The 23,734-nt window shown below is 51.2% G+C and overlaps 2 protein-coding genes and 2 long non-coding RNA genes across 12 annotated transcripts in view; 2 read left to right on the top strand and 2 right to left on the bottom strand.

The window, feature by feature from the left end:
- The first annotated feature begins 163 nt into the window (after positions 1 to 163).
- Positions 164 to 4,228, top strand: LOC117975361 (uncharacterized). The gene is made up of 2 exons (XR_008620348.3): positions 164 to 500; positions 1,407 to 4,228. It is a non-coding gene; the product is annotated as an uncharacterized LOC117975361 (long non-coding RNA).
- ENO2 (enolase 2) lies at positions 3,824 to 13,650 on the bottom strand. Of its 3 annotated transcripts, none has more exons than XM_008973662.6 (12): positions 12,881 to 13,650; positions 11,623 to 11,719; positions 11,028 to 11,123; positions 10,811 to 10,869; positions 10,433 to 10,502; positions 9,826 to 9,959; positions 9,377 to 9,599; positions 7,774 to 7,971; positions 5,735 to 5,936; positions 5,353 to 5,461; positions 5,115 to 5,173; positions 3,824 to 4,786 (listed from the first exon to the last, which is right to left on the bottom strand). In XM_008973662.6, exons 2-12 carry the CDS (start codon positions 11,705 to 11,707, stop codon positions 4,717 to 4,719), a joined length of 1,305 nt encoding a protein of 434 aa, XP_008971910.2. In that variant the 5' UTR covers positions 11,708 to 11,719; positions 12,881 to 13,650; the 3' UTR covers positions 3,824 to 4,716. The 3 variants fall into 3 exon arrangements, with proteins under 3 accessions (XP_008971910.2, XP_063449414.1, XP_008971911.2); XM_063593344.1 differs by having other exon boundaries at positions 11,623 to 12,104; positions 12,881 to 13,091; XM_008973663.5 differs by having other exon boundaries at positions 11,623 to 11,722; positions 12,881 to 13,054.
- The window catches only part of LOC134728466 (uncharacterized), a 41,627-nt gene continuing 30,856 nt past the window's right edge, over positions 12,964 to 23,734 (top strand). Inside the window, exon 1 of the long non-coding RNA XR_010108888.1 lies at positions 12,964 to 13,082. This is a non-coding gene — a long non-coding RNA (uncharacterized LOC134728466). The remainder of the gene's footprint in view (positions 13,083 to 23,734) is intronic.
- On the bottom strand, positions 13,311 to 23,051 carry LRRC23 (leucine rich repeat containing 23). 7 transcript variants are annotated; one of them, XM_057299367.2, is made up of 7 exons: positions 22,929 to 23,049; positions 22,073 to 22,247; positions 21,878 to 21,987; positions 21,170 to 21,423; positions 20,387 to 20,517; positions 17,507 to 17,643; positions 13,311 to 13,655 (listed from the first exon to the last, which is right to left on the bottom strand). In XM_057299367.2, exons 2-7 carry the CDS (start codon positions 22,196 to 22,198, stop codon positions 13,475 to 13,477), a joined length of 939 nt encoding a protein of 312 aa, XP_057155350.1. In that variant the 5' UTR covers positions 22,199 to 22,247; positions 22,929 to 23,049; the 3' UTR covers positions 13,311 to 13,474. The 7 variants fall into 7 exon arrangements, with proteins under 7 accessions (XP_057155350.1, XP_008971913.1, XP_003820318.1 ...); XM_003820270.4 differs by lacking the exon at positions 13,311 to 13,655 and adding an exon at positions 14,506 to 14,803; XM_034935256.2 differs by lacking the exon at positions 13,311 to 13,655 and adding an exon at positions 14,506 to 14,803 and having other exon boundaries at positions 22,582 to 22,935.

Here is a 23,734-nt window from a genome sequence, read left to right as displayed (position 1 = left end):
AGGGCTAGGTAGGAGGGGCTGTGGGTGGTGAGGGCAGATGAGGGGAGGCTGAAGTTTGGGGGCGAGCGGGTCTGTGGCAGAGGTGAAGTGGGAGGAGTTTGGGGGATCCTGGGGTAGAGATTGGGATAATGGGATTGGATTGGAAAGATGGAGCTGCCTGGGGGCTTTGTGGGTGCCTGGTGAGAAGTGAGAGAAGCTTGGGGTGAGGGATCTGTGGCAGAGATGGAGCCAGATGGGTTTGGGGGCTATTATCAGAGAGCATGGGATGGAAGTTTGGGGTCATAAGGAGAGAGAAAAATTGAAAAGATGACATATATAGAAAGATGGGGCTTCTGGAAAAAGTAAAGCTTTTGGGGGTGATTAGTGTTGACAAAAGAGTCATAAATATAAGAATTGGGGGTGGGGGGATGAAGGAATGCTGGAGAGAGAGAAGTCCAGAGGAAACGTCCGTGAGGAGAATGGAGGGAACGCGTGAGGAACCTTAAGAAGGGATGAACGAGGTGGGCCCAGGTGCCAATTCTAGGGAAAATAGGTTCTGGGTGAGAAAGGAGGGCTCTGGATGGGAAAGAAGGGTGGGAGACACCGGGCTGGCTGGATCCTGGGGGTGGGGGCTCCCAGTAGAGCCGAGGAGGGTTTACTTGGGCGGGCAGAATGGGGAAGAGGGGGATAAGAAGATTGGAAGGAAATGTAAGCTGAACAAGGCCTTTGGCTGGCGGCAGTATGGAAGAGGAAAGATCATGGATGGGAAAAGAAAATGGAGATGGGGCCGGTGCGGGGGCTCACGCCTGTAATCTCAGCACTTTCGGAGGCTGAGTCGGGTGGGTCACTTGTCAGGAGTTCAAGACCAGCCTGGCCAACATGGCGAAACCCCGTCTCTACTAAAAATACAAAAATTAGCCGGGTGTGGTGGCGCATGCCTGTAATCCCAGCTACTCAGAGGCTGAGGCAGGAGAATCCTTGAACCTGGGAGGCAAAGGTTTCAGCAAGCAGAGATCGCGCCACTGCACTCCAGCCTGGGAGACAGAGCGAGACGCCGTCTCAAAAAAAAAAAAGAAAAAATGGAGATGGGAAACGAGGGCAGTTAAAGGAAATGACAGATGTTGGGGGGGGGGTGTTGCTGGCAAGCCCATGGGCAGATAGGTAAGGGATACAGCTTAGAGGAGTGAGACACCATCCTCAGGCCTTCCATCTAGTGGCATCTCCATTTTCCTTCTCAAATCTGTTGAAAGTCATCACTAAAGATCCCCTGGGTCACAGGGAAGCAGTCGGGTGAAGACTGGGCTTAATGTGGACCCAAATCCCTGGGTATCCTTGTTCCTCAATCCCACTTGTTCTAAGGTGGAGACAGTCCCCACCACAGACTGCAGGCTCCTCCCAACCCTTCCTCTCCCTCCCCTGCTCTCCAGGTAGCCTCTGGCAGTCAGTCTGCTCCCGGCCGTGAAGCCAGCACCTCCGCCAGCCCACCACCAGTTCCTTCTCCTGGGCTCCCTCCTGGCCCTCCACCAAGCGGCAACATCTCCCAGGACAAAGGACACAGGGTGATTTTTGGCAGCAGAAATTGGGAAGGCCAGAGAATGGGAGGGAGGCAGGCTGGCAAGCCGGAAGAGCTGGAGCTGGAGTGTGGATTAGGAGCCCTCAGTAGAGCTCCAGATTTGGGGTGGGGGTTGGGTACTTGTGGGGCCAGTCTTGCTGGAGGCTAAGGGTGGGCCCTGAATTGGCAAGATCCCACCTGCCTTCAGGGAAGGAAGGAGGTTGGCTCTGGAGCAGCTCAGTAGATTTTTGTCTCACAATTCCTTGGGCCAGATTCAACAAAGTTCTGGGAATACTCAAAAGCTCTAAACAAGATTCCAGAGCACTGGGGAACTGGGCGCAGGAACAGGAACACTTCCTTGGCCTGGGAATGAGTCATCACTCTGAAGTCCCTTGAATTGGTTGGCACTCACTTTACCACTCCATGCACACCTTCCTCCCAGGGCCTCCCTGAGACCAGGCCAGCTCCCTGTCTCCCTATGCACCCCGACTCCCTTCCTCTTGCTCTAGGGTAGCTGCTGCTCCTCCCCACCCCTGACTTTGTTCCAGGGCTCCCCCTTTCCCTCTCACCCTCTCTCCCCATGGCATTTCCTCTCTTTCTGTACCACTCAGTTCAGTCTCCCACTGGGCCTTGGCTCAAGCCCTTTCCAAATCCCTTCCAGGCTGAGCTCTTCTCCCTTGTTTTTTAATCACTAAGGAATGGGCTACAATGGATACTAAAAGAAAAATTTAGGCATATGTGGGGATAGGGGATGGTGAGAGTCACAAAAGAAACCATTGTCTACCCTCTCCCATTCCTCCCCTACCTGAGGGCCAGGCTTATAGTCCAGCTGCAGGGGACATCTCTCACACACACACACACACACACACACACACGCACAGCCCCAGCCATCCCTCACCCCAGCTCCCTCTCTGGCTCAGCCCCCCACAACCCACTGGTCTCCAGGCAACGGCACAAAGGGAAAGTGGAGAGAAGGGCCTGGGAGGCCCAGGCAGAGCTAGCTGTAACCCAATCCAACCCCGGTACTTTGGGGGTTGGGGGGCCAGACTGTCAGAGAAGGCGACCTGGTGAGGAGGGATGAAAGAAAGGACAGAGGCTAGCAACTGGGCTCAAACTAGAATAGTCCTGGTCAGTCTGGGAGTTACTAAAGTAAGATGGGTATCAGGGACCCCAGAGAAAACTGAGAGGCACAGAGGAAAGTACAGGAAACCCCAAGGGAGGCATAAAGGGTCGCCAGGAGACAGGAGAAAAGGGAAAGATGAGATGCCCACACTGAAACTAAAAGGCACAGAAATGGAAAGGGGGCATGAAGCTCTTTGAACTGAAAGTGGCTGAGGTGTCAGGGACCCGGGAAGGAGGGCAAGAAAAGAAATGGGCCCTACCCATACAGAACTAGAACCTATTTTAGCCTTGGAGCTGGGCAGGATGGCAGAGGGAGCCAGGACCAGACCTTAGCAGAAGCAGAGCGGGAGGCCCGCAGGGGACAGCCTTGAAGTTCCTCCCACTTGGCGTCCAGTATGGCGTCCTGCAAAACTCTGACTCCCTCTAGTGGTTAGATCTCCCATGTGCAAACCCTATCTGTGGGACGCAACCTTGCATCCAAGCCACTAGGAAGGAAGGGATTTGTCCCCCTCGGGGGTACCTAGAATGAGCATCTCAACGCTGAGGCCCCATAAGAGTTAACGAGTTATAGCTAAGGAGTAGTATGTCTCTAGCCACATATTGGAAACCTACTATTAGTCTGACCCAGCCAGGGGTCTGTTAAGCACTTTTGTTCCTGAATCTTCAGTTTATTGGAGGACTCTGTTTCCTTAGGTCCTTCCGTATACTACCCCGGAACCATTCTTCCTTCCCATTTCCCCATCTTGCAGTGGGTAATGGCCATGAAGTCCTGTTCCATTCGAGAACCAGCCAGGGTTTTGTTGGCAGAGGCCCAGTACAGGAGCTGCTCCAGTCCACAAGCCCTTTGGATATGAAAACACCTTAGACCCCCTTTCCCCCAAAATGCGCGTGCACACACACACACACAAAATATTTTATGCTTTTAGGGGCTCTTGAACCCCTTAATTCACCTGGGTCTGGGAGCCAAGGCTTCTGCTAAGAAAGCAGGGGCCACATGCACCCCACCTAGCCAGAATGGGGTAGGCAGTGCCATCATCTCGGCCATATTTGTTCAGTTTGTCTTCCTCTTTTTGTGCCTCCCCAGCTCTGCTATCCAGTTTCACCAGCTTCCAGGTGCTCCATCTTCTCTCCCCTCATAGGGACTAGAGTAAGACTCCTTAGACACAACAGTGCACTGATTCAGACTTTAATGGAGGTGCTCATTTCAATGCCACAGAGGTGGTGGCAACTGTGGAACGTGGCATGGGGAGTGAGAGGTTGCTCTGGTGCAGCTGGAGGAAGAACAGGGAACCTAGGGTTGGGGAGAGATGTATAGAGGAAAACTCCCCCAGGCACACAGCCTCCGCTCTGGACCAACGCAGGCTTCAGTGAGTACACACAAAGGAACTGATGTCAAGGCCCTTTCTATGACCCTTCCCATTCTAGCAAGACCTCCCACCCCAGTCATCTTGGGATCTACAGCCACATGAAATACAGACACATCGTTCCCCCAAGTCAGGCCAGTTTTAGGCCATTGAGTTATGGGGAAATGATTAATGGGATGAATGAAAAACAAATAAAATGAATAAATAAATACACTAAAGCCTTATTAGCCAGGCGTGATCACATGCCCAACACTCCCCTCCATCCCAGCACTATGCACAGTTCACGGCTCATATGCAAAGTGGAAGACACGTGGGACAAGAGCAAAGCACAAGTGACACATGGTCCCTCTCTAACACCTCAGCACACCAACCCTGACGCTCCCATCACAGACGCTGATCATTCTTCCACGGACCCCCTTTTATAATAATCCTCATTCACATTTCTAGTTTCTGAGGGAAGAGAGAAAGAGAAAGGAAGAAGTGGAAAGTGCGGAACCCCAATGAGTAGGGCACAGAAAGGAGGGCGAGCAGAGACAGCAAGAGGTCAGGTAAGCCAAGGAGCAGCGGAGCAGGTCAATCAGGGAAGTTCTGGGCACCCTGGGGCTCAGGGGATCTCAGGGGGTGAATTATCACAGATCAGGACAGCAAGGTTCCAGGAGGATGAGACAGAGGTTCCACGTCTCCAGGCAAGCAGAGGAATCACAGCACACTGGGATTACGGAAGTTATGTCCGGCAAAGCGAGCTTCATCCCCCAGCTCTTCCTCAATTCTGAGAGAGATGAACCACAAAGGAAGTGGTCAGGGATGCAGGAGGATTCTGCTTCTCTCTTTAGGGGTCCCCCAGACTCCAACCACCCCCACACCACCTGCTTTTGTGTCCTGCCCCAAGGCTTAGCATTCCCTGGCTTTCCCATGTGATCTCTGGGATCTGTCAATCAGGCCATCAATAAACCCAGGAAGCAAAAACCAATATTATCTGTTGGACTGTTATCCAGGAAATGGACTGTTATCCAGGCCCTGGGTGCTACAGATGGTCTGGCAGGCAAATGGGGCCTTTAGCCATCTGGGCCAGGGGCTCCCACCCCAGGGACCCTCACCTCATGAGCTGGTTGTATTTAGCCAGACGTTCAGAACGGCACGGGGCACCAGTCTTGATCTGAAACATTTCAAAGGATTTGCAGCTCAGTGACTGCCCTCTCACCCCTGAAAGGAAACTTCTGCTCTCCTGAAACTCCCCTGACACCCTCAAACACCTGGAAGGAGAGACCAGGTGGGTGAGCTAGAAATACCAATCCCACAGAGAGTTCTCTTCACTCACCAGGCTGCCTCACTCACCTGGCCTGTGCACAGCCCCACCACCAGGTCAGCAATGAATGTGTCCTCAGTCTCTCCTGAGCGATGACTCACCATGACCCCCCAGCCATTCTCCTGGGCCAGCTTGCACCTGTATCCACACACAGCACTGATTCTCCAGCTCTCACACTGGGCACTCTCTTCCCAGCCCCAACCTTGGTCTATGTCAGGAAACATCTAGGGGAAAGCTATCTGGGAGGGGAGCAGAGAATCAGGGGTGGAGGGGCAGAGGTGAGAGAACTGTGAGGATGATTCCAGGTTCCCCGCTCTCTTTGGCACCCCTGGGTAGAATTAGGCTGGAGCACTTGCAAAAGGAGTCTTATAGAAACGAGGACCACACAGGAGAGGGCCAGAAGTCACTCACGCTTGGATGGCTTCAGTGACCGAGCCGATCTGGTTGACCTTGAGCAGCAGACAGTTGCAGGCCTTTTCTTCCACTGCCCGCTCAATACGTTTTGGGTTGGTCACTGTCAGGTCATCACCCACAATCTGGATCCCTACATTGGCTGTGAACTTGGACCAGGCAGCCCAATCATCCTGGTCAAATGGGTCCTCAATGGAGACCACTGCAGAGAGAGCATGGTGGGGGGGGGAGGTGTTCATCTTCCCTGGGTCTCTACATCAGGCAGGAACATGCCCCTTTATTCCCTGAAATGGACAGGCCCTTGGTTAACTACACCTGCTCATCCTTGCTAAGACAAATCCCCCCAGTGTAAGCCTGCCCTAACTGATTCTTAACTTTTTTTTTTTTTTTTGACAGAGCCTCATTCTGTCATCCAGGCTGGAGTGCAGTGGCACAATCTCAGCTCACTGCAACCTCCACCTCCCCCAATCGAGTGATCCTGCCACCTCAGCCTCCTGAGTAGCAGGGACTATAGGTGTGTGGCACCACACTCAGCTAATTTTTAAAATTTTTGTAGAGATGAGGTCTCACTGTATTGCCAGGCCAGTCTCGAACTCCTGGATTCAAGCAGTCCTCCTGCCTCGGCTTCCCAAAGTAATGGGATTACAGGCATGAGCCACCACGCCTGGCTCCTGATTCTTATTTCATAAAACCTTACATGGAGAGGCCAGGCACAGTGGCTCATGCCTGTAATCCCAGCACTTTGGGATACTGAGGTGAACGGATCACTTGAGGATAGGAGTTCCCTGGCCAACATAGTAAAACCCCATCTCTACTAAAAATACAAAAATTAGCCAAGCATCGTGGTGCACGCCTGTAATCCCAGCTACTTGGGAGGCTAAGAGAATCGTGCAGTGAGCAGAGATCTCACGCCACTTCCATAGGCTGGGCACAGTGGCTCATGCCTGTAATCCCAGCACTTTGGGAGGCCGAGGCATGCAGATCACTTGAGCCCAGTAGTTTGAGACCAGCCATGAGCAACATGGCTAAACCCTGTCTCTACAAAAAAAAAAAAAAAAAAAAAAAAAAAAAAAAAAAAAAAAGTTAATTAAAAGCAAACCAGCCAGGCATGGTGGCTCACGCCTGTAATCCCAGCACTTTGGGAGACCAAGGTGGATGGAGTACCTGAGGTCAGGAGTTGGAGACCAGCCTGACCAACATGGAGAAACCCCTGTCTCTACTAAAAGTACAAAATTAGCCAGGCATGGTGGCACATGCCTGTAATCCCAGCTATTCGGGAGGCGGAGGCAGAAGAATCGCTTGAATCCGGGAGGTGGAGGTTGTGGTGAGCCGAGATGGCGCCATTGCACTCCAGCCTGGGCAAGAAGAGTCAAACTCTGTCTCAAAAAACAAAAACAAAAACAAAAAAACAACCCCACCCCCCCCCAAAAAAAATCTTCCAGTAACAAGGGTTCACAACCTAGCTTTGCATTTTCCTGTTCTCACTGCCAGCAAGCCCTTCCTCATTGCTAATCCAAATCCTTAATTCTGCAATTATGTTGATTTTCTTTCGCTCTGTGTCAGGAAGATGGCGACCAACTGCCTCCATCCTGAGATAAAGGCCCTGGGCAGACTTGCAGAAGCTAATTCAGTCCCCCTCAGCCTTCTTTCTACTCACACATCAGTCCCAGCTCCACTCAGCATCCACAATTTCATCAATCAAAGATACTGAAATGTTCTAGTTCTCTGCTAGATCCAGTCACACTCATATCATCCCTGGTTCCTTCCAGAGCCTTCCCCATAACCCCAGTAGTTTTCAGAACCCATGACTTTAATCAGGATCTGAGACAGATAGAACAGATTGGTCACGGGTACCTGCATTTTTACACTACATACAAAGCCCAGTCTTTGCAGGTGGCTCCTGCACCCTCTCCCTGGTTCTCAGGTTCTTCTTAGGACACCCCCACCTGGTGCCTGAGTCAGCACCCCATAAGGTCCAGAGTTGCTGGGACACATCCCTGCCTGCCCCCAGACCTCCCCCTCACACCACTTCCTCTCACCAGGATAGTCCCTGACAAAGTCCTGGTAGAGTGCCCCCAGCTGGTCCCCAGTGATGTATCGGGAAGGATCAGTGGGAGACTTGAAGTCCAAGTCATATTTGCCATCACGATAAAACTCTGAGGCAGCAACATCCATGCCAATGACGATCTTTTCCGTGTAGCCAGCCTTGTCGATGGCTTCCTTCACCAGCTCCAAGGCTGGGGACAGAATACAGTGAGATTATAGTACAAGCAGGAGGGATGGGCAAGGAGGAGGAGGGAAAGAAAAGACATTCAGGGCAGAGGTGGAGGGCTGTTCCTGAGGGAAGTGTGGCGGGGTTGCTGTTGGGGTTATCCCCAGGTCTGGGAGGAGAGGCCATCTTCTAGGAACACAGAGGAGTGGAATTCTCTTAATAATACTTACTATACTTTCATTGGTATCATGTCATCTAAGCATTTTATATATATTTCATTTAAGCCTCACACTACCAGGAGCTAGATTCTGTTATTATTTCCAGAGAGAAGTAAGAAAGATCACCAGCAGTAACTCCACAAGTCAAGGTTCAAATAAATCCAGGTTATTTGGCCCCAGAACCTTAACTCTTAACCACTACCTATATTCTTTCCATTCCCTATACAGTTTCCCCCAAGGCACAGAAAAATTAGGGATTCTAGAGGCCTAGGAGGTTGGGACGGGGACAGGACAGATTTCGAATGGATGGGATGAATCCACCAGGTCATCCAGACCATCTCCCAGTATTCCCAAGGGCTCCAGTGACAACTTTTTTTTTTTTTTTTTTGAGACGGAGTCTTGCTCTGTTGCCCAGGCTGGAGTGCAGAGGCATGATCTCGGCTCACCACAACCTCTGCCTCCCGGGTACAAGCGATCCTCCTGCCTCAGCCCCGCTAGTATCTGTGATTACAGGCACACGCCACTAGGCCCAGCTAATTTTTGTATTTTTAGTAGAGATGGGGTTTCACCTTGTTGGCCAGGCTGGTCTCAAACTCCTGACCTCAGGTGATCTACCCGCCTCAGCCTCCCAAAGTGCTGGGATTACAGGTGTGAGCCACCGCGCCCGGCCTTCCAGTGGCAACTTAACAGATGCTAACACATCTGGCTAGGCAGGTAAAAGACTGTCCCCTGGCCAGGCGTGGTGGCTCACGCTTGTAATCCCAGCACTTTGGGAGGCTGAGGCGGGCCGATCACAAGGTCAGGAGTTCGAGACCACAGTGAAACCCTGTCTCCACTAAAAAATACAAAAAATTAGCCGGGCGTGGTGGCGGGCGCCTGTAGTCCCAGCTACTCGGAGAGGCTGAGGCAGGAGAATGGCGTGAACCCGGGAGGCGGAGCTTGCAGTGAGCTGAGATCGAGCCACTGCACTCCAGCCTGCGTGACAGAGCAAGACTCCGTCTCAAAAAAAAAAAAAAAAAAATACTGTCCCCCTAGGTCTGCATGTGAATTTGGCAGGCTCTCTGCAATCCACTGTAAGAACTGGTACCTTTTGGAGTTTGCAGAGTCCTAGGACCCTCCACGCCTACTCAGGACTTGGTGAACTGTGTCGCCCTTTCTGATGTCCCACAATAGGGTAAGACTTAGAGCTGGGAGTGGGGCTCCTGGCCTCACCTTCACTGTTCTCCAGGATATTGGGGGCAAAGCCACCTTCATCCCCCACATTGGTGGCATCCTTGCCGTATTTGTCCTTGATGACTCCCTTGAGTGTATGGTAGACCTCTGCACCTAGTCGCATGGCATCCCGAAAGCTCTCAGCTCCCACTGGGAGGATCATGAACTCCTGCATGGCCAGCTTGTTGCCAGCATGAGAGCCACCATTGATCACATTGAAGGCCTGGGGAGCCACAGAAAGACAGAAGGGTCAAAGAGCCCCTCCCTGCCCGCCCCAGGAGTGTTAACCCAAGATCCCAAACTTCCCCCAGCTTTCCGGACTAAGTCTCACGTCCCCATCCTTCCTCTTTACCTCCCTCAATTCACTTTCCTCCCATCATTCCTCATGAGTTGCATGCTCCCTCCCCCACCCGCCCCTGGGAGAGCCGCAGGCCTGGCTTATTGCTCACCGGCACAGGCAGGATGAGGTCTGAGTTCCCAGCCAGCTGAGCAATGTGGCGATACAGGGGCAGTTCCCGCTCAGCTGCCCCTGCCTTACACACGGCCAGAGACACACCCAGGATGGCATTGGCCCCAAACTTGGCTAGGAGATTATAAAGGAAGGTGCTGAGCACAATGTCCCCTTCTCCTTTCTAGCTCCTGCCTCCATCTGTAGTCTCCAAAAGGAGCCAGTAAAGGAGACCCCCTCCTCCCTCCCCACCCCTGCCCCAGCAACACCTCATCCATGCTCTCTTGAAAACAGCAGGGAGAGGAATGGGTGGGGAGGAGGAGATTGGAAACGGCAGAGAGCCACACCTCTTTCTAAATATCCCTGAGACCACAGACTCTCTCAGGCCATCCCCCTCCTCTGTATGCTGCAAAGAAGGTCTTCCTTCTGCCTACTGTTGGTCCTTCCCTCTGCAGCTAAACTCATCTCCCCTTGCTCTGGCTTTGAGAGGAGAATGCCCCTGACAGTCATTCCTGAGGAAGCCACTACAGCACTGGCCCTTCAGCTCTCTATCTGCTCCACGCCTCCCCACCCTGACGCTTCCCCACTTTCTCCCGGCCCCGGCTCACATTTGTTCTCAGTCCCATCCAACTCCAGCATCAGGTTGTCCAGTTTCTCTTGCTCCACCACAGAGAGACCCTGAGGGCAGAGCCTCCATCACCCAGGGCCAGGCTGGAGGCTGAGCCCTAAGGCAGAGGGTCCCCTCATTCACACCCAAGCTCACATTTGGCCAGGGTCCAACCAGGTCCCTGTGACAGGGGCCTACCTGGATTAGGGGACCTGAACTCCCATGGGAGCAGGGGGCAGTAAGGAAGCTGTTCCCCACCCTTCCCCCTTGTAACCATGATTCCTAAGAGTGGGCCTTCTTTCTTCCCTTCCTCCTGCCCTGCTCTGGGATTCCTTCCAGAACTCTGGCCCTGCTATCCCCAGCAAAGAGCAGGCCTCACTGAGCTGATGAGGGCTGGCGCGATGGTGGAGTTGATGTGGTCCACTGCCTTCAGGACACCTGGGGAAAGAAAGAGGCTGGACTGGGTCAGGCCAGGAGGGGCCGGAAGGGATCAATGGGAGGAGGGGAAGGCATGCTAGAGGAGGACTGGGGACTGGTGTGAGGTAGGGGCATAAGGCTGAGGTGGGGGAGAGTGTGGAAAAGAGAAAGGACCTCACCTTTGCCTACGTAACGCTGTTTGTCTCCATCCCTCAGCTCCAGGGCCTCATAGATGCCCGTAGAGGCTCCACTGGGCACTGCAGCCCGGAAAAGACCTAAAGGAGGAACATGGAATGAGAGGGAGTGAAGAGGACACAGGGGCCAGGGAGTCCTTCAGCCTTCTGGCTCTAAACTGTCTGCCTACCACATCTAGCTCTCTCCCCACACTGCTCCCTAACATCCCCCGACCCCCACCCCACACACACACTGAGGCAGATGCACAAGAAGTGGCCTCCTCATCCACCCGTCTGAGGCCCCACATGCACAAGTGGGAGCCCGCAGAAAGAAAATTGCTTGCAGCACACGTCTGCACACATGCAAGTGCACAGGCAGACACATGGAGGCAGGACATGCCTCACACGCTAAACTCGAACACAGACCCACCTACCCTGGCTCCCCGGACAGGGAGGATCCAACCGCCACAACCCAGGCTTGTGAGCCTGGCCCAGCACCCCATCCCCCTGGGTATCAAAAAAGGCCTCTGAACCCCTGGCCGAACCCAGCCTGGCCGTGGAAAAGCTAGGGCTGTAGGAAGGCCCATGCCACACCCATTACCTTTGGCAGTATAGAGATCCACCTCCACTGTGGGGTTCCCGCGGGAGTCCAGGATCTCCCGGGCCCAGATCTTCTCTATGGACATGATGGCTGGGATCTCCTCGGGTGGAAGGGAAGGAAGGAGAAAGATAAGAGGCTTAGAGGGGTGGAGCCTGAGATCAATGGGCGGGGCGGGAGGCTGGGAGGGATGGGAAAGAGGTTACTGCAGTGGGTGGGGGGTGGGTAGGGAGGCGCTGGCTGCAGTCTAGGGCTGTAGAAGGGATTCCCCCTCCCCCCTGGGAAGAGGAGAAGGTCAATGCAGTGAGGAAGGGGAGGTCACTGCAGTGGGGGGCGGGGTACGATCAAATGATGAGATGGGAGAACACTGCAGTGAGGAGGGGAGGGGCACGACAGTGGTTCCCGCGCCTCTTTGCAGCTTGGCCAGCCGGTGGGGTTCCCCCAGATCTCCTCAGAGCGGAATGGCTGCCAGGCTTGCATTTCTCCTGGGAGCCAAGAAGAGGATGGGCTGCCTGGGCCTCTCTTCCAGAGCCCCCATACCTCCCCAACTTAACACCCCAGCTGCCTGAACACTGCCCCTTCCCCAAGGTCCCACTCGCTCCCAAACGTGTGTCCCTCCTCTTCCCGCGAAAGGCGCATGCAATACAGGTGTCGGGGAAGAGGGTCCTGAGAAAGGCCCTGCAGTCCCTGGGGGTTGCAGCGGGAAGTGAAGAGGATAAGAGCCGGTGGGGAGTGGAGGCGAGCTGGGCCTGTCCTCCCCTCTGCGCCTCGACAGATCCCCATTTCTTCCATCTCTCCCCCATGCAGCAGAGGGGAGGAAGCGCGAACGGAGAGGGGCGCCGTGGGGAAGAGCAGGAGAGAGGGGAGTCCAAGGGAAGTCTGGGGGATGTGAGGAACGGTGAGAGAAGACATTTCCCCAAATGCAAACCAAAGGGGACGCTCCAGGATAAAAATGCACCGCCCGGAGAGGCTCCCAACTTAGAAACAAATAGAACCGTAGATGAGGGCGAGCACCGGGAGAGAGGCAGGCAAGGGTGGAGAGGCGCAGTTAGAGATAGGCGCGCAGAGGGCCAGAAAGCGAAGGCAGCGGGCGGGGAAGGCCAGGGAGGGAAGGCGCCCTGGGCGCGGGCGGCGGAGCAGGTGCGCAGCTGCACCGGGCCAGAGATGCGGAGAGGTGCGCAGCGGCACCGGGTAAAGGAGGCAGGGGCGCCGCGGCGAGGGGAGGGAGCCACAGGGGCTCTGGGCCTGGCGGGGGCTTCACCTCGGGACTGCAGACTCAGCCGGTGGTAGTGGCGGTGGCGGTGGCGGTGGCGGTGGCGACGGCGGCGCTGAGAGAGCGGGAGTGGCAGTGGCGGCGGCGGCGGCGGCTCCCGGGCGGCGGGCGGAGGAGGCGCCTATAGGGCCGCGCGGGCGCATGTGACCCGGAGCCCCCGATGAGTCAGGAGCTGCCGGCGGAGGCGCACGTACGAGCGCGGGTGGGGGACCGACGAGGGTGGAGTGGGGGAGGGAGGAGGATGGGGGAAGGGTGGGGGCACCCACGACCTGGCCCCAGCGCACACAAGCGCTCATACCCACGGCCCGACCCACTCGACAGTAACAGGCAGAGCCGCACCCCTGTAGCCCGGGTACGAAGGCCCACACTGCCAGTGAAGCCCAAGACAGCCTCAATGTCTCACAAACCCGGTCAGACACAGGAGCATCACTCTGTTTCTTTATTGGAAATCCGAACACCCCAGCCGCCTTCGCAAGTCTCTCCAACCACTCCTACCAGCACCCCGCGGCCCACGCGGGCTTGGCTCTCACCCACGCCTGCCCGAGGGCGGCCCCCGGCCTAGGCTCCAGGCAGCGCTCAGGCCTAGGCACCCCATTCTGCACCCCACACTGCCCAGAGGACCGGCACAGAGCAGATCCTGGGCCTCAGGTTGTGATGAATTTCCAGCTTTGGGGCAAAAACAGGCATCCTCTGTCCTCTGTCATACATGTGGTGGCCGCCCCTGGGAGTCTGATCAGGTCTGATGGCCAGCGTCTTTGATCTCCTGGAGGTAGAAGACAGAAGTAAATAGGGACCAGGCGCTGTGGCTCACCCCTGTAATCCCAGCACTTTGGAAGGCCGAGGCGGGCAGACCACGAGGTCAGGAGATCCAGACCATCCTGGCTAACGTGGTGAAACCCCGTTTCTACTAAAAATACAAAAATTAGCCAGGCGCGGTTGCATGCGCCTGTAGTCCCAGCTACTCGGGAGGCTGAGGCAGGAGAATTGCTTGAACCCAGGAGGTGGAAGTTGCAGTGAGCTGAGATTGTGCCACTGCACTCCAGCCTGGAGACTAAGCAAGACTACCTGGCAAAAAAAAAACAAAAAAAAAACAGGTAAATAAAGCCTCTCCCCTATCTAAAGTGCCTGGCGGCCACCCTCATCTCTTCAGTCTCTTTTTGCCTCACTCTGCCCTCTTTTCTTCCCCCATCTCTGTGTCCTGTTTTTAGCTTCAGATTTTTTGTGCTGGATCTTCCTCTCCTGCTTCTCTCCTAGGTCCAGCTGCATACACCACCAACCTTCCCCTGCAGCCCCTACCATGCACCCACACCTGTCCTTTCCTAGCCGACTTCACTCTGTGTCAGGTATGGCTGCCCCACCCCCCACCAACTCCTCTGCCTGCCACCCCAATTCTTTTCACTTACTCTTCTGGCCTCCTAAGTCTTTCTCAGCTGGTCCCAGGCCCCTTGGGTCCCTTTTCCTCTCCCTGACTCCTAATCCTCCTCTCTTTAAGGGTCCTGCTTGTCTGATGCTTTCCTCTCCCACCTCCTTCTGCAGCAGCTTCCCCTCTTGCCTCTTCCCCTACCTGCCCAGCCCTTGGCCTCCTCCCACTGCCTCCCCGCAGGCTTCCTTACTATCTTTAGAGGCTAGAACTGCTGCTAGATCAATGACTGTTCGGGTTCCAGGTCACGCTGGGGCTCAGGCTCCTGCTCCTTTTCTTCCTTCAGCCTCTGTCGAATCTCATCAGCCTCAGCCCGTTCCTCCTCCTCATAGAATTCCTTGTCCAGGCGTTCAAGGTATGGCATCTGCACCAGGGCCTCCTGGCGGTAGCTGGTTTCGTCCGTGCATGGGTTATCGAGCAGCACCAACGCTCGCAGCTTGGGCAGGTCTCGAAGCTTGGCCAGCTCCCCCAGGTCGGCCACCATGTTGCCCCTGCCAGTGTGGTCAGGAGGGGTTCATGCAGGAATAATGGGCTTTGGTTGCCAGTTGCTAGGAATGGGGCCTCTGGGGGACTCTCGGGGTTCCAGTTTCCCTAGAAACACTGTGAGGACTGGCCTGCCAAGCCTTGCCAGATTTACTGCAGAGGTGCTGTGTGACCCCGCTCTGGTCCTGCTTCTGCCCTTCAAGGAATCCCTAAGTGCCATATTCTACTCTGTAATATGTTCATGTGTTCTTTTGGTGCAGCAAAGCTAGGCCACAACCCTGTCTTGTAGCTGGGGAGGAGAGGGCAAATTTTCCTCACAGGGAGAGACATTTTCTGTGATCACACCTAAACGGAGGGTAGAAGGTAGGACCCAGCCTGGGCAACATAGCGAGACCCCATCTGTACAAAAGCCAAAAATAAAAAAATTAGCTGGGCGTGATGGCATACACCTGTAGTCCTTGCTACTTAGCTGAGGAGGAGGGATTGCTTGACCCCAGGAGTTTGAGATTACAGTGAGCCGAGATCGAGCCACTGCACTCCACCCTGTAGGACCTAGGTCAGTGGACAAGGAACTGGGATCTAAGCTGGAGTTTAGGGTGGTGGATGCTCGGTTCGTGCTCTCCACAAAGAGAACCTAAGGCTATGGATGGGTTGGAGCCTCCCAACCTGAAGAATAAACTTCATCTCCTAATGTGCCTCATTATATGATACTCTGTTTTTATTTTTATTTTTATTGAGACAGGGTCTCACTATGTCACCCCGGTTGGGGGTGCAGTGGCATGATCATAGCTCACTGCAGCCTTGAATTCCTGGGCTCAAGTGATCCTCTCACCTTAGCTTCCTAAGTACCTCCAGGCATGTGCCACCACACCTGGCTAATGTTTAAATTTTTTGTAGAGACTGGGTCTCACTATGTTGCCCAGGTTTGTCTTGAACACCTGGCCTCAAGCAGTCCTCTTGCCTTGGCCCCCCCAAAGTGCTGGGATTACAGGCGTGAGCCACCATGCCTGGCCTTTTATTTATTTTCATGTTCTGGCTTTAAGCTTTTATGAAATCTATTTAAGTGTTTCAGCCTGATCTCATGGTCGTGCTGAGCCTCATGCAGTGTTTCTCACCAGGAGGGCTACAGGAACTTTGTACTGGACTCTGCCATACATTGTTGGATGCTTAGCATCTCTGGCCCCAGAGGCACCTGCCAATCATTGAGACACCCTCACCCTCCTCCACACACACACCCGACTTACTCTCAAAACATCCCCATTTAATAGCCACTCAGGAAGGGTCCATCATCCTGTCTAGATCATTAACAGGAAGATGGCACAGATACACACCCCACCAGATCCATGTGGCAGAGTTCATGAATAAGAGAATGCCCAGGGGGTCAGGATGAGAGTTGGGGCTTCCAGATGCAACCACCTCTCCCTACTTGGAGATGCTCTTTCCATTGCCAGCTCAAGAATCTGGTCTTGTTGACTAAGGAAAGAGGCAGTTTCCTTACATGTTTGCTGAAATAAACACACATAAAGTCCTCCATCCGACAAGAGTTGCTGATCTTCAGTGCCTTTCTACCAAAAGATTTTCTTACAAATGTCCTTCTCTCCTCAAATCTGAGCACATCTTGTGTTTTTTTAATCAGTAAAAAGGTCATCCCTTACAGGTGGGGCTCAGGAGAAGAGAGGCAGGAAATGGGAAGGTGAATTAGGACCGAGGAAATGGAGAAGGGCAGTGGAAACTTATATAGGATAGGGTGAGGAAAAAAGAGTTGGAGCCAGACTGTGAGCCCCTTAGGAACAGGAATCACCTCTGATTCCTTTCTTTCTTTTAGAGACAGCTCACTCTGTCACCCAGGCTGGAGTGCAGTGGCACAATCATGGCTCACTGCAACCTTGAACTCCTGGGCTCAAGTGATCCTCCAACCTCAGCCTCCTGAGTAGCTGAAACCACAGGTGTGCACCACCAGGCTCAGCTAATTTTTATTTTTAATTTAATATTTTAATTTTTATTTAATATTTTATTTTTGTTTTGTTTTTGAGGCAGGGTCTGGCTCTGTCACCCAGGCTGGAGTGCAGCAGCTTTATCTCAGCTCACTGCAAACTCCACCTCGAGGCTCCAGTGATCCTCCTGCCTAAATCTCCTGAGTAGCTGGGATTACAGGTGCCTGTCACCATGCCTGGCTAATTTTTGTATTTTTGGTAGAGACGGGATTTTGCCATGTTGCCCAGACTGGTCTTGAACTCCTAGGCTCCAACGATCTGCCCACTTCGGCTTCCCAAAGTGCTAGAACTACAGGTGTGAGCCACCATGCCGGGCCATTATTTTCACTTCTGTAGAAACATGGTCTCACTAGGTTGCCCAGGCTGGTCCTGAACTCCTGGCCTCAAGTGATCCTTCCTCCTAAAGTGCTGGGAGTACAGGCATGAACCACCATGCCCAGCTTCTGATTGCTTTAAATGTCCCCAAAACACAGCACAAGGCCTGGCACATAGCACATTCTCAATAATTGTGGATTGAATGAATAAAAATTCAGGGGTCACAAGCTATAAGGGATTTAGTGTTGCAACTCAGTGCAGAAGAAAGGAAGGAAAGCCGGGCTTTCCTTGAGAATCCAGCTGTGGGCTAGGACTGGGGGATTGGGCCAGGGAAGAACACAGACTCAAAAGCTGCACCTGGTCAGGGGTAGGGGCAAGGTGGGGCTTGGAGAGGGTGCATACCTCAGGTTGAGGTACTGCAATGACTTCATTTCTCTGGAGAAGCCACTCAGGGTGTCAATCTGGTTGTCTCGAAGATGCAAGGTGGTGAGATTGCTCAGATCCTCCAAGCCTTCCACCTTCTTCAGCATGTTTTGGGCCTAGACCCCCAGGGCACAGTGGATTGATTGAGAGGGAGCAGGGATAGGGAAGAAAGAGAAGTCAGAATGAGATAAAGCAAAAGAGGAAATCCAAGAGGTAGAGAGGGAGGAGTGGAAGAAAGGAGTCGGGGTGAGTAGAGATCAGTATAGAAAGTAAAGAAGTTCAGGAGAAGCTGCCATCCCAGAGAAAGGTCAGCAGTAACCCTCTACCATTCGCCCCATCAAAGCCACTTGGGATGGAGGAGATGCTTCAACCCACCCCCTACCTGGCCCAGGAGCCCCCAGGCCACCACTGAGGATTGGCATCAGCACCATCCCAGAATAACGAAGCTTAAGAGTCTAAAAGACTAAATATTTCAGTGGCTTCCTGTGGAGTTATTTTTTATATATATATATTATATGTTATATATTATATATATTATATATTATATATAATATATAATATATGTTATATAATATATATTATATAACATATATTATATATAATATACATTATATAACATATTATATATAATATATAATATATATTATATATAACATATATTATATTATATATAATATATATTATATAATATATATTATATATAATATATATTATATATTATATATTATATTATATATAACATATATTATATTATATATAATATATATTATATAATATATATTATATATAATATATAATATATATTATATATTATATTATATATAACATATATTATATATTATATATTATATATATTATATTATATATTATATATAATATAATATATGTTATATATATAATATATATTATATTTTATATAAAATATAAAATATATATTACATAAAATATATTATATAAAATATACTATTATATATAATTTTATATATTATATGTAATATATATTATATATAATATATACAATTATATATAATATTTATATATTATATAATTATATATTATATAATTATATATTATATATTATTATATATTATATAATATATAATTATATATTATATATTATTATATTATATATTATATATAATTATATATATTATATATTATATATAACTATTAATTATATATTATATATAACTATTAATTATATATTATATATAATATATAATTATATATTATATATAATTATATATAATATATAATTATATATAATATATATATCGGTTTTCATCCACAGTCCCTAGCTTGTAACCCCCATAATAGCCCTTCTTGCAGTCTTTTGTTATAAAGTTGGGTGTGCTGGGCCTCAGGGGCAGGTCTCAGGAACTTCTCCAGCCGTCTTTTCACCTGCTCCAAGAGAAAGCTCTAATCTTTCCCCCCACTCCCTCTTTCTGATTGTGATTCTTTTTTTTTTTTTTTTTTTGAGACGGAGTCTAGCTCTGTTGCCCAGGCTGGAGTGCAGTGGCACAATCTCGGCTCACTGCAAGCTCCGCCTCCTGGGTTCACGCCATTCTCCTGCCTCAGCCTCCCGAGTAGCTGGGACCACAGGTGCCCGCCACCACACCCAGCTAATTTTTTTTTTTGTATTTTTAGTAGAGACGGGGTTTCACCGTGTTTTTCTTTTGTTTTTTTTTTGTTTTTTTTTTTTTTTTTGAGATGGAGTCTTGCTCTGTCTCCCAGGCTGGATTGCAGTGGCGTGATCTCAGCTCACTGCAAACTCTGCCTTCTGGGTTCAAGCGATTCTGCTGCCTCAGCCTCCCTAGTAGCTGGGATTACAGGCGCATGTCAGCACACTGGGCTAATTTTTGTATTTTTAGTGGAGACAGAGTTTCGCCATGTTGGCCAGGCTGGTTTCGAACTCCGGACCTCAGGTGATCCGCCCGCCTCCGCCTCCCAAAGTGCTGGGATTACAGACATGAGCCACCGCGCCCGGCCTGACTGTGGTTCTTAAGACCCTCCCCAGCGACAGCCTCCCCAGTTTCCTGGGGGAAGGAATACTAAGATCATGAAGCTTCCATGAAAAGCCAAGAGGACTGGGTCCAGAGAGCTTCTGGGTAGCTGAACACGTGAAAGCTTTTGGAGGGTGATGCATCTGGGAAGGGCATGGAGCACTGCACCCATATCCCCATACTTCGCCCTAAGCATCTCTTCATCTGTTTCCTTTGCCCTTGCAATAAACTAATAAAAAGCCACTCTAGAAAATTAATTAAATCCAGAGAAGAGGTCATGGGAACCAGCTTCATGTTGAAGCTGGTGTGTCAGAAGTTCTGGAGGCTTGGACTTGCAACTGGTGTATGTGGGCGGTGTAGGGGTCACTCTTGGGAACCGAGCCCTCAATCTGTGGGATTTGATGCCATCCCCAGGTAGACAGTGAATCGAATTAGAGATCACCCAGCTGGTGTCTACTACTTGGTGTATGGGGAGAAACCCCCACACCTTTGGTCCCAGAAGTCGTATGTTGATGATTGTTGTGGTGGTAGTGTAAGAGCTGAAGAAAAACCCAGTCTGAGAGGAGGGTTTTCCTAAAACATTTCCACAGACTGATGTTTGTACCTCAATTCTGGTCCATTTTGCTACTACCTGTATCAAGGTAAATTATCTCTGTATTATCCACACATTATATATTATCAGCCTTGCTAGGTGGCTGTGTATCTCCACAGCATCTGGAACCAACTATGGGCTTGATAATAATACCAGTCATTATCATAATGATGAAGTTAGTAGCTGAGCCTACTAGAAAGCAGGCATCCTGACCCCCAGGACAGTGCCCTCTTCCCTGCACCACCCTCTGACCCAATGAGCTACCAGGTAGAGGTTCTTCAGCTTAGGAAGATTGATTCCCAGGGTGCTTTCCAGCTGGTTCCCCCGAAGCTCCACTGTGTGCAGGCTGATCAACTTCTCGGGGTCCAGACCTGTCACCATGTGGATGCTGTTCCCTGGGGAGGAGGGTTTCAAGAGCTCAAAGGGCCACTCCAAATGCTCAGCATTAGAGCCTGAATTTGGGGAGCCTCTAAATCATCCTACCATTCGCAAAGCAGGGTAGATACTGAGGAAGGCCAGCTCCAGACTTAATACCTCTGGAGCCCTGAGGCAAGTGGTGTGGTAGGTAGTCCAAGGTCCCGATGGACATATCCACCTAAGCCTTTGAAGAGTGAATGAAGCAGCTGACATGTCTAATTCCCTCTCCTTCTTCAATTCTTTGCTCAAATGTCATCTTCTCAGTGATGGTTGTCCTAACCAATCCATTTGACATTGCCACCTGTGTCCCCCATTCCTCTTACTCTGATCTATTTTTTCCAAGGCACTTGTCTCCTTTTAACATGCTACATGAATGTACTTACTGTGTTTGTTGTTACTTGTTTGTCTCTCCCAATTAGAATATAAGCTATATGAGAATAGGGACGTTCCTTGTCTTATTGGATCCTATATGGTTAGCATGTAGAACTGTCATAATGAATCATATTGCGTATCTGAATGAATGAATGAATGCAGACTGCCATGTGCCCTAGCCAAGGACCATACTGCCCACTTCTGTTGGCCTCAGGCTAGGAAGGAAAGAATCTTGTGTAGCCCATCCTAAAGACCCACCTTTGAGATTCAGGGTTTCAAGACGAGGATGAGAGATGCCTTCAGTGTCAGTAATCTGGTTATAAGCAAAACTAGCAATCTGCAGGTAGGGCAGTTCATTCATCTGGGCACTTCGCAGCCGATTGCCATCAGCCTTGAGCCAGAGCAGGTGGGTGAGGTAGTTGAGTGGAGACAGGTCTGTCAGGTGGTTCTCAGAAATATCCACATAGCGCAGATGGATGTAGGAGCGCAGCAAGTAGATGTCTGTCAGGTCCCTAGGAGATGGAAGAGGGAGAAGGAACCAGGTTTAGGGTTAAGCACCCAGTGAGGACTGGCAGAGTTGCTAAAGCAGAAGGCAATATGGAGATGGCTTATAATGGGGAGAAGAATGGGCAACAGATGGTAGGGGAGAAGAAGGGTAAGAGAAGGTAGGTGGGTTCTTAACAGTGGGCAGAGAGACCTGTGTCTGTGAAGGACAGAGAACCCATACTCTGAAAGACAAATAAGGGAATCCAGCAGGAATCCCCCCATATACTCTCAATCTCCAATTCCCCAGGTCAGCTTTGATAGGAGAAGTCTCAGAGCTCCTGAAAAGTAAATTCTGTCCTTCCCTTTCCACTAGGCATGAGAAGAGTCAAACTCTCAACCAGAACACCCAGGAATGACAGTGGGAAAGGAGATAGGGGCCCTACAGTCTCACAGTCCTCATCTGGTCCCCCCAAAACGCACCTCTCTTTAACCTCCAGCTTGACATAAGCATGAGCCAGCCCATTGCCTGTCTTACAGAGCAGAGAAAGCCCTTCCTTCATCATGTCCTCCGTGAGGGGGGTGGGCAGCCACTGCAGGTAGAAGTGGAGTAAGGTGTCTCTCCCCTGCCCAACCCCACCCCTCAGCCCTAGGACCCCTCCTTGTCCAGGCTCTCACTTCCTCAGGGAACTCTTCCCCCTCTTTTCTGTAGTCCTCCCCCTCCTCTGTCTCCTTCTCGTCCTCTTCTTTCTCAGAATCATCCTGGTCTGGCTCAGAGTCTTCTAGATCATCTTCATCTGACATCTTTCTTCCCTCCTGAAAGCTCTGGAGTCAGATAAGCTCAGTCCTCCTCCTGAAAAAGAAGGTCTCATCAGCTTCTGCCAGCCTTCAGCTCCTTCATCGTCATTGACACGTGCCACTCCCATCACCCCCATGACTTCTGACCCACCAACTCTAGGCTTCTTTCCTTATCCCTGTGAACATCTCATTTTGACTCTCAACTCCCACTTCACACTTTCCACTGAGGACCCCCTCCCTTCAGGATGTCACCCACACCCCCAGGCCTTTCCTGTCCTTCACAGTGACTCCAGCTCTCCTCCAGCAGCCGGGTGTCCCTATTTCCTGGGCTTCCCTCTCCCCCATTCTTCCCACCTCCCCCTTAAGCCATGCTCTCCAATCTTCCCTACCAATGCCTCCTCCTCTCCTCTCAGCTCCCATTGCGCCATCCCTAATCCCTGCTCCATTCATTTCTTCTACTTTTCCCTCCCCACTGGGCCAATTTCCTTGGGCCCTCTGGTACACCAGCCTAAAGCGCAGTCTCCAACCCTCCCACTCAATTCGCCTTAGCAAAGGGGCTCAGACCCTGTTTCTGCTCAATCAGAAGCAGTTCTGGAGAGGCCCTTAGTCCCGAGAGGGAAGGACTGTTTAGCAAGCGGGCGAGGGGAAGGAGGGGTTGTGTACTGCTGTTATGGCAACGGGGGCAGGGCACTTGGCTACTGCAGCTCGCCACCGTTGAGAGTAGAGCGGCGACTACCTGATGCGCAAATCAGCCGGGGAGGGGATTGATCAGTAGTTGCCTGGTTACCACGCCAATTTCCCGTCCCGGGAACCCGGATGAGGCGCGGAAAGGGCGTTGGGCCGCTAATTGGCTGAGGACAAAAAAAAGTGGGCAGGGCTGAGAAGCGAGAAGAGAGGGGGCGGGGCTAGTCATTACGTCACCCAAGACCTTAAAGGGACCGGACATCTTCAATGCAAAAGTATTGTGAATTCAGGAAAAACTCGTCCTTCGAAGCAAAAAGGGCGGGGCTGCGAGGAAAAGCAAGAAACAACAAGATAAGGGGTCTTTTCCCCTTCCCCCTATAGTTTCTGCTCATTAGTTATTTTCAGGTAGACCTTTGGAAGGTGGCTTGGTGGAGCGGAAGGAGTCCAGACCCAGATACCTTAAGAACTGGGTTGGAGTCTTGGCAGATCTGCATTTGCTAGCTAAACGTACCCAAGACTCTTTGTTATCTGTAGAATTAGCTTAACTATATCAACTGACAGGGATCCAGTATGAGTTATCCTGGACTGGTTTGATGCAAACCTTTTAGTGGGTGGAAGGCAGAAAATTCAACATCTGCCCACTAAAATACTCCTGATCCAACGTTGTTATATCAGTAATCAACAGGAACTGGCATAGCCAAACCCAGGCACTCAGGCCTGTCTGACGTGTTGAAGGAGATGAAAAAGATGTTGAGATGCAATAAATATTTCTGGAGAGTTTGTGCGAGACATTATGTCAAACATCTTTACAACTGATATTTAATCTCTGCAACAGTCCTGTACGGTAGACATTTGAAA

Source organism: Pan paniscus, chromosome 10 (genome assembly GCF_029289425.2).
Source record: "Pan paniscus chromosome 10, NHGRI_mPanPan1-v2.0_pri, whole genome shotgun sequence".
In the NCBI taxonomy this organism is placed as follows: Eukaryota; Metazoa; Chordata; class Mammalia; order Primates; family Hominidae; genus Pan; species Pan paniscus.
This window is presented reverse-complemented; position numbering and strand designations above follow the sequence as displayed.